General features: G+C 52.7%; 1 protein-coding gene across 2 annotated transcripts; it reads right to left on the bottom strand.

The window, feature by feature from the left end:
* Positions 1 to 3,441: 3,441 nt before the first annotated feature.
* Positions 3,442 to 6,958, bottom strand: LOC308565794 (proteoglycan 3-like). Of its 2 annotated transcripts, none has more exons than XM_081155399.1 (6): positions 6,908 to 6,958; positions 6,425 to 6,559; positions 5,686 to 6,003; positions 4,905 to 5,032; positions 4,363 to 4,468; positions 3,442 to 3,612 (listed from the first exon to the last, which is right to left on the bottom strand). In XM_081155399.1, the coding sequence occupies exons 2-6, from the start codon at positions 6,483 to 6,485 to the stop codon at positions 3,554 to 3,556; spliced, it is 672 nt and encodes a 223-aa protein (XP_081011525.1). In that variant the 5' UTR covers positions 6,486 to 6,559; positions 6,908 to 6,958; the 3' UTR covers positions 3,442 to 3,553. The 2 variants fall into 2 exon arrangements, with proteins under 2 accessions (XP_081011525.1, XP_081011526.1); XM_081155400.1 differs by lacking the exon at positions 6,908 to 6,958 and adding an exon at positions 6,777 to 6,893.
* Positions 6,959 to 11,384: the final 4,426 nt, after the last annotated feature.

Here is an 11,384-nt window from a genome sequence, read left to right on the forward strand (position 1 = left end):
CCTCATGGGGTCCTCAGCTCAATCACCAACATAATCACACACACACCCTGGTGAGGCTGCTGTGGTCTTTCATTAATCCTGTTTAATAGAAAAAGAAACTTACTATATGTGAAAATTGGAACCGGAACCCATGTTCATTCTTAACACTACGTTGCTTCTTTAATTACTCAGCATAAAAGCTAACATTTCGTGAGAACTTGCTATGGCCAAGCAATGGGCTCCATACACTATAGGATTTGTCTAATTCAACCCTCATTTTACAGAAGAAGAAACAAAGGTTTAGTAAGGTTAAGAAACTGATATGGTAGAACTGGGACTCAAACCCAGAGCTTTATGACTCAAGTATGCAATCTTGGCTTTTGTGCTACATTGCCTAGGAAAAATTAGGACATTTGTTGGCACTGTCTTTTCTCTGAGTTTAGTTAGGCTAAACCAGGTTTTGCCTCAGTAACAAGTGAACTGCAAAATCTCAAGGTTTAACATGACACAGTAAGTCAGGCGGCCCCCTCCATCGGGTAGCTGTGCCATCAGAGGCACATGGCAAGGAAAGTGCGAATGGGTGGATCATAGGGGATCACGAAAGGCCAGGCCTGGAAGTGGTTGCATCGCTTCGAACCTCATGGCACTGGCCAGACGCAGTCACATGGTGCAGAGCCCAACTTTACTACAAGGAATTCCAGGAAATAATAGTCTTCCTGAGTCCTCAGGAAGAGGAAATGGTGAACACAGCACTCCCTGCTTCATTATCTCCTTTTTAATGGCTTTTCTGCTCCACAACCCGCCTCCCCATGCCCACGGACAGTTCCCAAACATCCTTCCCTTCTGTGTTCCTTCTCTCAAAACCTTGTTCTCGGCAAATTACCAATCAATCTCCCAGAGGTATTAATAAATAACACACTCAGGAGTTTCTTTTAAGAGTATTTGCTTTTTAATCAAGGGCTATTCAATCCTGAAAGGCCTTAAACAGCCAAAGGAATAAATATATAATGGTTGAAGTTGAGGACCAATAATAGCATAAGATGTTTGAGGGACATTTTATCTACCCTGGCTTGCCTCATGCAAGCTTCAGACTGAAGGGCTCTGAGCACCCTCCCCTCCCCCCCCCCACCTCTGCCTCCTTTCCCCTCTCCCCCTCTATCTCTGGTTTTGACTGGCAGGATACTGAGCTACTGATATGGCTAGATCCCACTTCCCATCAAGGAGATACGCGGAAGCTGATAAAAGGGGGTTTACCATTCAGCTGAAATACCAGTCCCAGGGCTGTCTATGCAGAGCTTCCCCAGCTGCTCATCCTTCCCACCCCCCACAGCCAGGTTCTGCTGTTCTTTTAGAAGCAGAACATCGAGATTAGCTTGTGGCAGGGGCCTGGGGGTGGGGGCTGACACACACCCCCCCAGGCAGCTCTCCTCCCATGCTGTTGAGGAGACTGACATGCTGTGATTAGGAGCTTCCTGACCCAACCTCCATCCAAGACAGATGGACAGACCTTCTACAGAAGACAGGTCTCCACCTGGAGGCAGCCGCTGGGGCCCAGCATTGGTGAGGCTCGTGGCAATGCCAACACCCACTATCCTGTTGACAGAGGCCTACTCATGTACAAGGGACTCGTCCCTGCTGCTGCTTCACCACCCCTTCCCCTGGGGTGCTCCGAGCCCATCCTGTTCCATCAACTCCAGCAGCCTTAGAAACAAAGCACGTCTGGTGCTCTGGTCCTTTGTTCTGTTTGTTCCTGAAACTCCGCATCCCCTCAGATGCCTGTACAGATAAACACACTTGTGCACAGACATGTACAGACATAGACCAGTACACAGGTGTGCTCAGGCACACACTGGCCCATATACCACTCCCAAACATACTAGCCAAAGACATACAGGTACACACAGATTCACGAACAGAGATTCAAGTGTGTAAGGGTGCAAAGCTCACAGACATACACACTCACAGGTGTACATCGACATATAGGCCTATCCATAAATACCCAGAGATGCATAAAATGTACACACACTTAAACAACACACAAATACACACTGACACACAGATTGTGCACATTTACAAATAAAGATTCCCATATACACAGGTATACAAAAATGACTTGTGTGCACACTAAGATACATATTCACACATGCACAAGGGCGTCCCTGAGCCCCGCGTAGAACTACAGCCCAGCGCTCCCTACCCTCTGAAAACCCTGTCTCGGGTTGAACTTCCCGCTTCATCAACTCCAGAGCCTTCCTGGACCCCAGCACCCCACCTGGGACAAAGAGTAGCAAGTGTTCCCTCTCAATGTCCCCAGGGTCTGAGAAAGTGGGGTGAGGGACAGGAGGGGAAGCCTGGGCTATAGAACTGAGATGGGACCCACAGTGTTACCAGGTGCCCTGACTTTGGCCCCAAGGCCCTCCTGGTGGGAGGGAGCTGCCCCTGAGAATGTGGCCCTTCCAGGAGGGTAGGCTTGGGGTTTGGGAGGAGAAGGATTGGGGGTAGGGTTACCCTCCCAGGAATGGGGAACACGTATCAGAGGAAGTTGGGGCCTCTGAACTCACCCGCAGGTAGCTGGGAGAATGGAAAGTAAGGGCCAGTATCAGACCAAAAAGACACAAGGCTAGACAAGGCTACTCTCTCCTCCCTCCCATGTGGTTACAACAGGTGGGATCTCACTACTGTTAAAAAAGAAACAACACGCCCCAAATAGAGTCGCTTGTGCTAAGGCCACTCAACCCAAGACTTAATACCTAACCTAACTGCAGTCTCAGCCTCCCCCAGGAATGTCGCCTTTAAGGAGTCAATCTGAAATCACCTGGTCAGCACTAGTGAGGTAATCCTCCTGACAGACCCCTTCCAAAGAAAGGTGACCTCACCCAAAACAATGCATTCTTTGCTAGAACCTTCCTTCTGCCCCCTTTTGCCTATAAGCGCCTCCCGTTTTGTACAGCTTCTCACAGCTCCTTTCTAGTCGCTGGATGGGATGCTGCCTGATTCATGAATGGTTGAATAAAGCCAATTTCATCTTTAAACGTACTCAAGTTGAATTTTGGTTCTTAACAGTCATCCAATTCTTGAATCAGTGACTCGCCCTCATTTTGGAAAGCTGCCCCGCTCCCACCTCACCCTGCACCCCTACTAAATCCAAACAAAGCAGGAGGGCCAGTTCCCCACGCCCCACCCAATGAGAACTCCCCCCCCCCACTATGGAGAGGAGGGGTGGGATCCCCCAGCCAGGGCTGAGGGGGGTCTTGGGAGTGCCACCTAGTCCGGGCTCCGCCCCCAGACGGTGCCGCAGGCCAACCCTCCAGCACCCACCCCCACTCCACCCACCCCGAGGAGCGCTGGGCCCTCTTTACTTTCCCCAGAGCCCCACCCTGCAGGAGCGAGGGCGTCCAGGATTTCCCCACCCCACCCCCGGCGAGTCCTGCAATGAGCGAGGAAGGAACCAGGGTCAGGAGATGCAGCGGGAAGCATCGCTTTATTCCCAGGAGAGGCTGGGCGTCCAGCCCAGTGCAGGGGCGGCCAGGAGGGGGTGGGGAGGAGGCAACGAAGCGGTCTCCCCGCCGCTGGCTCAGGCGGAGCAGATGAAGGGCAGACGCTTTCTGCATGGTCGTCGTCGCCATTTACCCCCTAGCACAGAGAGCACAGTGATGTCAGCCGCCTGTCAGAGTGCGGCCGTGCCCCCCCTTGTCTTCCTCAGGCACCTCATATGTCTCCTTTTGCCTGTCACCAATTGTCATGATATGTTTGCCACACATCCCCACCAGCTCGTGGGTGTTGAGCTTTCACCCCGGGAAGGCAGCGTGCTGAGTGCTTTCGGTGGGCCCCTAGTTAATCCTCACAGTGACTCCCAGGGGGAGGGGCTGCCAACCTCCCCATTGCACAGATGAGGAGCCTGAGGCTCGGGGGGCAAGCGCCTGCCTGTATGTCAGCAGGCGAGTGGCAGAGCCGGGGTGAGACTGTGGCAGCCTTTCTCCAGCACGTAAGGCCTTAGCCACAGTCCCGAGCTCCCTCACGGCTGCACTCATGCTGTGAGCCGCTCCTAATTCCACATCTCTCCTCAAGCCCTCACCAATACCTTTCATTCACATAGGCTCCTCTCATTTGTCACATCACTCGCTTCCTCACAGCAGAGGAAGGCAAGGAGCCCCCAGACCCCCAGCTGAGCTTTGCCTGTGAGGATGGAGAGCCCCCATCCAGCCCACACATAGGGCACCCCCTCACCCTACATCTCAGCCCTCCCCACAGACAGGACATTGGTTCTCCAGTTGAGGGGAGGCTGTGAGTTTGGGGAGGCGTGTTCAGGCAGCTCAAAGGGACAGTCTGTAAGAGTCTACCTCGCCATCCCTTCCCTTTGCCCTGGTGCCCAGTCGCCCTCACCTCTGGTGCATAGGGTCACACATCTGCCGCGCCCAGCCCAAGGGTGCCCTCGGGCCCAGTTTTTAAAATTTATGCAGCTCCCATCAGTCCAGCGTAATTTCCGGCCCTGGAACAAGAGAAGTGATAGGTTGGGTCAGAAGCTGAGGTCCGGGAAGACAGACAGATTCAGAGGTTCCAGAAAACGCCCACAGAACCTCTCTCCTGACTCCAGTGGTTTGCTGGTAAATGTTTAACAACCAGCTCTGGGGGAAGGCGAGAAGGCAGAAGGTGGGAGGAACCCTGATTTGTAACAATTGCCAATTTCCTTGGTGTAAATACACCAGCCATGGCAGATTTCATGCTACAAACATGAAGCCACTGAACATGGAGTTGGGAAGAGAAGCACACAATCACCGGTTCTCTTTAGCCAGCAAGAGCCAGCTCCCCCGCTGCCTCCCACACTAAGGTCGCTTGGTGGTTGGAACAAGGTCTGACGCCAGCAGGTGCTCCCTCGAGGGAATCAGCGAGAACTTCCTGTACCTGGGAGTTGGCCCCTCACTTACACAGCGCCCGAGGAAGCCTCCGGTCCAGACCTGGGGCCGATTGATTCTACTAGCCAAGACCTGGAGTTGACTGTTGATATGGGCGTTGTGGATGGAGACGAGGTTGCCTCTGTAGCACCACCTGCAGACTATCTGCAGAAGGAAGAGGTCGGGTAGAGAAGTCAGTTTTCTCTCAAGTCCCTGAGCCTTGTCAGGTCAGAAATCAGGGATCTACTTGCCCCCTTAATCCCATCTCTTGCTCCTTTATCTGTCATCAGGAACTTCTTGCAGGAAATAATAATAGCACTCAGAATAATCTTAGCCACCATTTACTGAGAGTTTACAATGACCCCGGGACTACTCCAAATGCTTTCTATGTATTATCTCATTTAACCGTCATTGCAACCCTAGGAGGCTGGTACTATGCATCTCCATTGTACAAGTGAAGATCCCAAAGCTCTGAAATGCGGAGTGACTTGCCCAGGTAACACAGCCAATGACAGGTGGAGCCCTGGTTTGACACAGGTGTGTCTAATACCAAAGCCTTTTGTTCAAGTCAGTGATTCTAAAAGGACTGTCTCCAGACCAACATCATCACCACCTGGCACTTTGTTATAAATGCAAACTCTTGGGCCCCACCCCAGACTTGCAAAATCAGAAATCTGTTTTAACAAGACTTCTAGGAGACTCTGCTGCACACTAGGGTTTGAGAACCACTAGTCTAAATGAAGAGGGAACAGGAGATTGAATCCACTCCCTTCTCCTGCCCCTGGTCCTGCTTTCACAGCAGCCTCTCTGCCACTTACGTTAGCGGACCAAAACACTCTGGGGCTGTTCACCAACACGTAGCGGCAGGTCTTGCACCCAGGGCTGCCCAGAACTTCAACCGTGTCCTCTGCCCTAGGGCACTGAAAGTTCTTGTCTAGGGCACTTGGGTCCGACTCCATGATCTTCTCATCCTCAAGGGCATTTTGACAGAGGGACTCCTCCATCTGCTCTTCTTCGGATTGAATCTCCTCCTCAGGCAGGAATGACTCTCCCTCTTGCTCCCCTGAACCTTCCAGATCTTGGCTCAGGTCTGCTTGTGTCTCCTGGCTGTCCAGATGGGGGGCATTGTTCCCTGGAAAGAGGAGTTAGCCTGTTATCAGGTCAGGCGCTCCCTTTTTCCAGGACCATGGACAGCTGACACCACCCTCAAGCCTTCCTAGAGCAGCTGTCTGGAGCCTAGACCCCGAGGGATCTCCGTGGTGTCGGTGTTGGGTGAGGGGAAAATTCACACACGGGGATGAGACCCTGGCGCTGGCTGATGTGTGTGTTTCGGGGCCCGGGGGAAGCACCTCTGAGAAGGCGGGTGGTGTTTGCTTGTGAAGGGGCCCTGAGAGAACGTTCAGGCCACAGTCCTGAGTCCAGGGGAGATCTTCCCCAAGAAGAGCTGGGCCAACTGAAGAAGGAAAGCTGTGACCCTGGCTCCAAGAGAGCCAAAGAGGTGCAGGAAAGAGGGGAAAAGATAAAGCTGGATGAGACGAGAAGGGGGGACTTACCCAGATGGAGAGCAGCAACTGTCCCCAGCAGGAGAAAGGGCAGAAGCAGGGAGTGCTTCATATCCACTTGGCCTTGTGACAGGGACACAGCTCCACCTTTCCTCCTTGGGGGTGTCCTGTGTGTCTGAGCAAGCCCTGTCACATAACAGAGATGCAATGTTTGTTTAACTAGTTGATTAAAGGGCAAACTAGAGAGCTGCCTTCTCCCTCGATGAACAGACCCTGACCTGGAGAGTCAGGAAAAGTCCCTTTTACCTGAGCACTCCATCACTGACCCCTGGGACAGCACTTGGCCCAGACCCTTGTCCCTGCAGGAACAGGTCTGCTCAGGGTCAGGACCGATTTCACTCACACAGGGGAAGGAGGGGAAGGACAGCGGCAATATGGTCCTAGAGAGAGGCCTCCCGGGTGTTTGCTATATAGGCGTTGGCTTCCTCCCAAGCCTTGGACCCCTCAACCGTGGGCATCTGGGGGAGCACTCACCTCCCAAGAGTCTGTGGCCTCCACTCTCTGTGGTTCTGGCTGCTGGGCCCCAGAAGCAGCCCTTATACTGGGCTTTTGGGGAAGTGGGAAGAGACCAGGATGATTGCCCCAGGCTGGGGTGCCAGGCAGCGGAGCTGATAATCAGACATTTGCTCAATTCTCTCACCTGCTCCCTGCTGGGACTGCAGGGACCTGCCTCCTGGAGCCTACTGACACACATGGTCTCCAACCCCCGGAGTGCTGGGGAGGACGCCAGATGTCTACTGCCCAGACATACTTACTATTAGCACCCCTAAAGTGCCCCCGTCTTAAACCCAGGAGGGGCCTTCCTCTGGCCAATGTCCCAGTCAGTGAAATGGAGGGTCCCAGGATGTTGGGGGACCACGAGGAGAGGGGGGAGAGGTGAAGGGGGCCTCACCTCCTGAGTGCTGGTCTAGACCAGGGACTTTATGTGCGTCGCATTCCAGACGCCTCACCTCCACCTCATCCCCATGAGAATGCATGACGGCCCTCACATCACAGGCATGGAAAATGGGATTCAGAGAGGGCAAGCCACTTGCCCAGTTTGCACAGGAAGTGGGGGACCTGGGATTTCTAAATCTTTTTGGCTCCCAAACCTCCCCTTTCTCGCTCTCCCTCCCTCCCCCTGCACCCTCCCTCCCTCCCTCTCTCTCTCTACTTGCCCCTCTTCTTTTCTTCATCTTTAATGTGGGGAAAACTTATGCTCTTTCTTCTATACTGTGGATCTAGATCAAGGTTCTCAACCTTTTCACTATTACTATTTAGAGTCAAATAAGTCTCTGTTGGAGGAGGGGCTGCCCTGTGCATTGTGGAAAGTTTAGCAGCATCTCTGGTCTCTACCCACTGGATGTCAGGAGCACCTGCACCAGTCTACCTGATTGTCCCCCAAAGACTATCATAAACGTCTCCGCATGTTTCCAAATGTCCTCTGGGGAGCAAAGGTGCCCCCATTGAGGATCAGTGGTCTAGAATATGCCATTTTGTCCAACCTCAAGGCATATCTTAGGGCAAAGAGGTGACAGCTGCAATGGAAAGCTTCATACAGAATCCTTCAGTCACCCTGTGGGCCAACCTCCTCTCCCCACCCCCACTCCCCACCTCCCATCACCCTCTGTCACCACCAGGGTCAGGACTAGGGGCAGTGAGGGAGGCACTCGCCTTAGGTGTAAAAGTTAAGGGGGAGGCACTAAAGAATTCAGTAGTCAAGATAAGTAATACTTTAATGCAATCTTTCTTGAAAATCAAAATAAATGCAAAAACATCTGTGACAAACAACGTGTCAAAACTTTAATCAACCAAGCTCCAGCCAAATCCACTGCAGTCCAAAGAGAGGCCAGCAAGTGTTGAGTCTTTGACATTGTTGGATATCCCTGGCAGGAGCTAGTGGCCCTGGCAGGGTGGGTGACAGACTCTGTGATCTTCTCACTGGGCAGTCATATTTCTCCCCCAGACCCCAGCCCAGCCCTCCAGGGCTCAGGGCACCAGGGACAGGTAGCCCAGAGGGTGAAAAGGCCTGGATCCCTACCCTTCCTCTCCTCTCTCAGGGGACCTACAAATAGAGAAGTTTCTGAGAGGTCATCTCTGCGCCTGATTGCAGAGTAACCGTCTTGGCTGTTATCTCCCTGTTCCAACGGACCAGACCCTCCGGTTATCTACCTGACATGGGTGGTGATAGTTGGGGGATTGGCCAATTTTGGGGCCCAAAAACCTGGTCTTGGGTTTAAAGCTGGAGATCCGCCAGGTGGGGGAGGGGTGGACAGATGCCTCCTGCATTGTCCTCCCTCCTGGAGCCCAGGCCAGGGGCATCATATCACTTGCTGGTTGGGATGGTCAGCTGCTCCCAAGAGCCAGCCCTACAATGAGATTTACACACACTTTTGTTTGAAAAGCCCTGTGTTCGCCCGGCCGGGCGTGGCTCAGCAGTTGAGCATCGACCTAGGATCCAGGAGATCGGGGTTCGATTCCCGGTCAGGGCACATGCCCGGGTTGCAGGCTAGGCAGCCGATCAATGACTCTCTCATCATTGATGTTTCTATCTCTCTCTCTCTCCCCTTCCTTTCCTCTCTCTGAAATCAATAAAGATATGTTTGAAAGAAAGGAAGGAAGGAAGGAAGGAAGGAAGGAAGGAAGGAAGGAAGGAAGGAAGGAAGGAAGAAAGAAAGAAAGAAAGAAAGAAAGAAAGAAAGAAAGAAAGAAAGAAAGAAAGAAAGAAAGAAAGAAAGAAAAGCTGTGTGTTACAGTTGAGGAGATGGTACCTCAGAGACCTTGAACAAGGTGCCCAAGGTCACACAGCAAGTCGGAGACAGGTCTAAACGCAGGTCTTCCAGCTTCTTGCCCCCCCCCGCCCATGGCGGCCTGTCCTCTGCCTCCTTTCACTCACTCCCTTTCTCTATGGCCTGCCTCTTCCCCCATCTTCTTTGCACCCAAACCCCAGCCAAACATATTCCAATGGTTTCAATGACCACAGTGATGTCTGATTTAAAACTGAAAATAACATTTTTGAAAGTCCACCACAGACCAAACTCTAGGCCACATGAAGGCTCTGACATCCATTACCCCACTTAATCTTTACTCTCATCCTGTGAATTGGGGATTGCCACCTCTAGTCTACATGCCTACCACAGAAGCTCGGAGAGCGTAAATGACTTGCCCAAGTTCATACAACTAGAAAGGAGTGGCACGTCTGACTCCCATGTCCTTGAGTCTTGGATACCCCTAAACAGACTACATGACTCCCAGTCTGTCCAATGATGCCGACGTTTCCAGCATTTGTGAAACTCCACCTGCCTGGCTCACTGTTTGCTTTTATGTTCCTAGGGGTTTCCCTCTCTGCCTCTTGTCTCGGCCCCACGTTGAGCAGCGATGCGGTGCAATGAAGGAGAAGCAGCGCAGCGTGACGCAAATGAATGGCTCGTGCCAGAGCCAGCCCCTCCAAGTCTCAGCTTTCTCGCCTGTGAACTGAGGCTAATGACGGATCCTACCTCTGATCGGCTCCAGTGACGTTCTCAGGACCGTGCCTGGCACCTGGGGCTGGGGTGGCCCTGTCAGGAAGCCAGGACTGGAGCTGGGGCCCAGGTCCACAAATAAACGCTGGGTTCGCTCGCGCTCCCGCTCTGCGCTGGCCCGGCGTCAGGAACCCCAGGGATTCCGCTGTGAAGATGGAGCTTAGTTCCAGAACTTAGCACCTCGTTGGAGAGGGGGAAAGCCCATACTCAGGGATGTAAGGCCGGTCCCCTTATTTCATTAGTTTTACATTTTTTAAACTTTTCTTGTGGACATATAATATGCATCCGGTAAAGTAGATGGGCTGCTCAGGGAATTTTTACAGAATGAATGCACCCACATAACCGTGCCCAGATCGAGACACAGAATGTTACCCAGATGCCTCCTTCGTGCCTCTTTCTTTCTTTTTCTTTTAGATTTTTAATTGATTTTTAGAGAGAGAAGAAGGGAGAGAGAGAAACATCGATGTGAGAGCAAATCATCTATCTGCTGCCTCCTGCACGTGTTCTGACCAGGAACCAAGCCTGCCACCCAGGCGTGTGCCCTGACCCGGAATCGAACCAGCAACCTTTTGGTGCAGGGAACGACTCCCAACCAACTGAGCCACACAGGCCAGGGCCGTGCCCCCTTTTGACATTAATGCCCCAAAGGGGATCCTTACGGACTGGAAGTCACACTTCTGTCACAACACCTTCCCCCCGCAGCAGTAGGTTTATGAGGGACAAGGCAAAGTCCACCCACCACTTAGCACAGAGCCGGGCACCCTGTAAATGCTTGATAGATGGGAGTTTTTATTGCTTTTTATTATGAATATTTGAATAAAGGGAAGCAATGCCTCCCCACACCAAGATATGAAGTCCCTGAGGGCAAGGGGGCCGCTGTACTCAGCCTCGCCCTGCACACCACCCAGCACAGGGCGGACCCCAGCTCTGGTTTCAGAACCCCACCATCTGAAACCAGCGGCTTGCTGTGGCAGCTATGGGCAGCCTGTTTGATTTCTATCTCTTTCCCAACTTACTGTGCAGCCTTGAGCAAGTAGTTTCTCCGATATGGGCCACACTCAGAAAATTAAAGTTCTTCATTTGCCTCTAACACCCTGGTCCCGTCTCCAATTCTCTGAATTTGAGAAGTCCCTGAAGAAGAGGGCTTAGGCATTGACCCCAGACTTTCTGCCCATCTCCCTAGAGGATTCAGTGGGTAATAAAAGATACAGTTACTGCCTTCCTTCCTCCCCTGGGATTGGGAATCCCTCATCTCCAGCTGGGCTGGAGTCCTGTGCCCCAAGATGTACCCAAGGGTGAGGGAGCTTGCCTGGCTCCCCGCTGTGCTCCATCCCCACACGGTCATGTCCTGGAGGCAGCCAACGCTCCCACCAAGGGATCCCCACGGTTCAAAGAGCACGCCCTGGAACCCCGGGGGGAGCGAGTGAGGGAAGAGCGCAGTTCTTGTTCGA

The sequence above is a fragment of the Miniopterus schreibersii genome, assembly GCF_964146895.1.
Source record: "Miniopterus schreibersii genome assembly, chromosome: 12".
In the NCBI taxonomy this organism is placed as follows: domain Eukaryota; kingdom Metazoa; phylum Chordata; class Mammalia; order Chiroptera; family Miniopteridae; genus Miniopterus; species Miniopterus schreibersii.

Excerpts from the sequence above, each read along its gene's own strand:
- LOC308565794 (XM_081155399.1), bottom strand. The coding sequence starts at position 6,485 with ATGAAGCACTCCCTGCTTCTGCCCTTTCTCCTGCTGGGGACAGTTGCT. Across the intron at positions 6,004-6,424 it reads AGTTGCTGCTCTCCATCTGG|GGAACAATGCCCCCCATCTG; the intron begins GTAAGTCCCCCC and ends TCCTCTTTCCAG. Across the intron at positions 5,033-5,685 it reads GTTTTGGTCCGCTAACGTAA|TCTGCAGGTGGTGCTACAGA; the intron begins GTGGCAGAGAGG and ends TTCTGCAGATAG.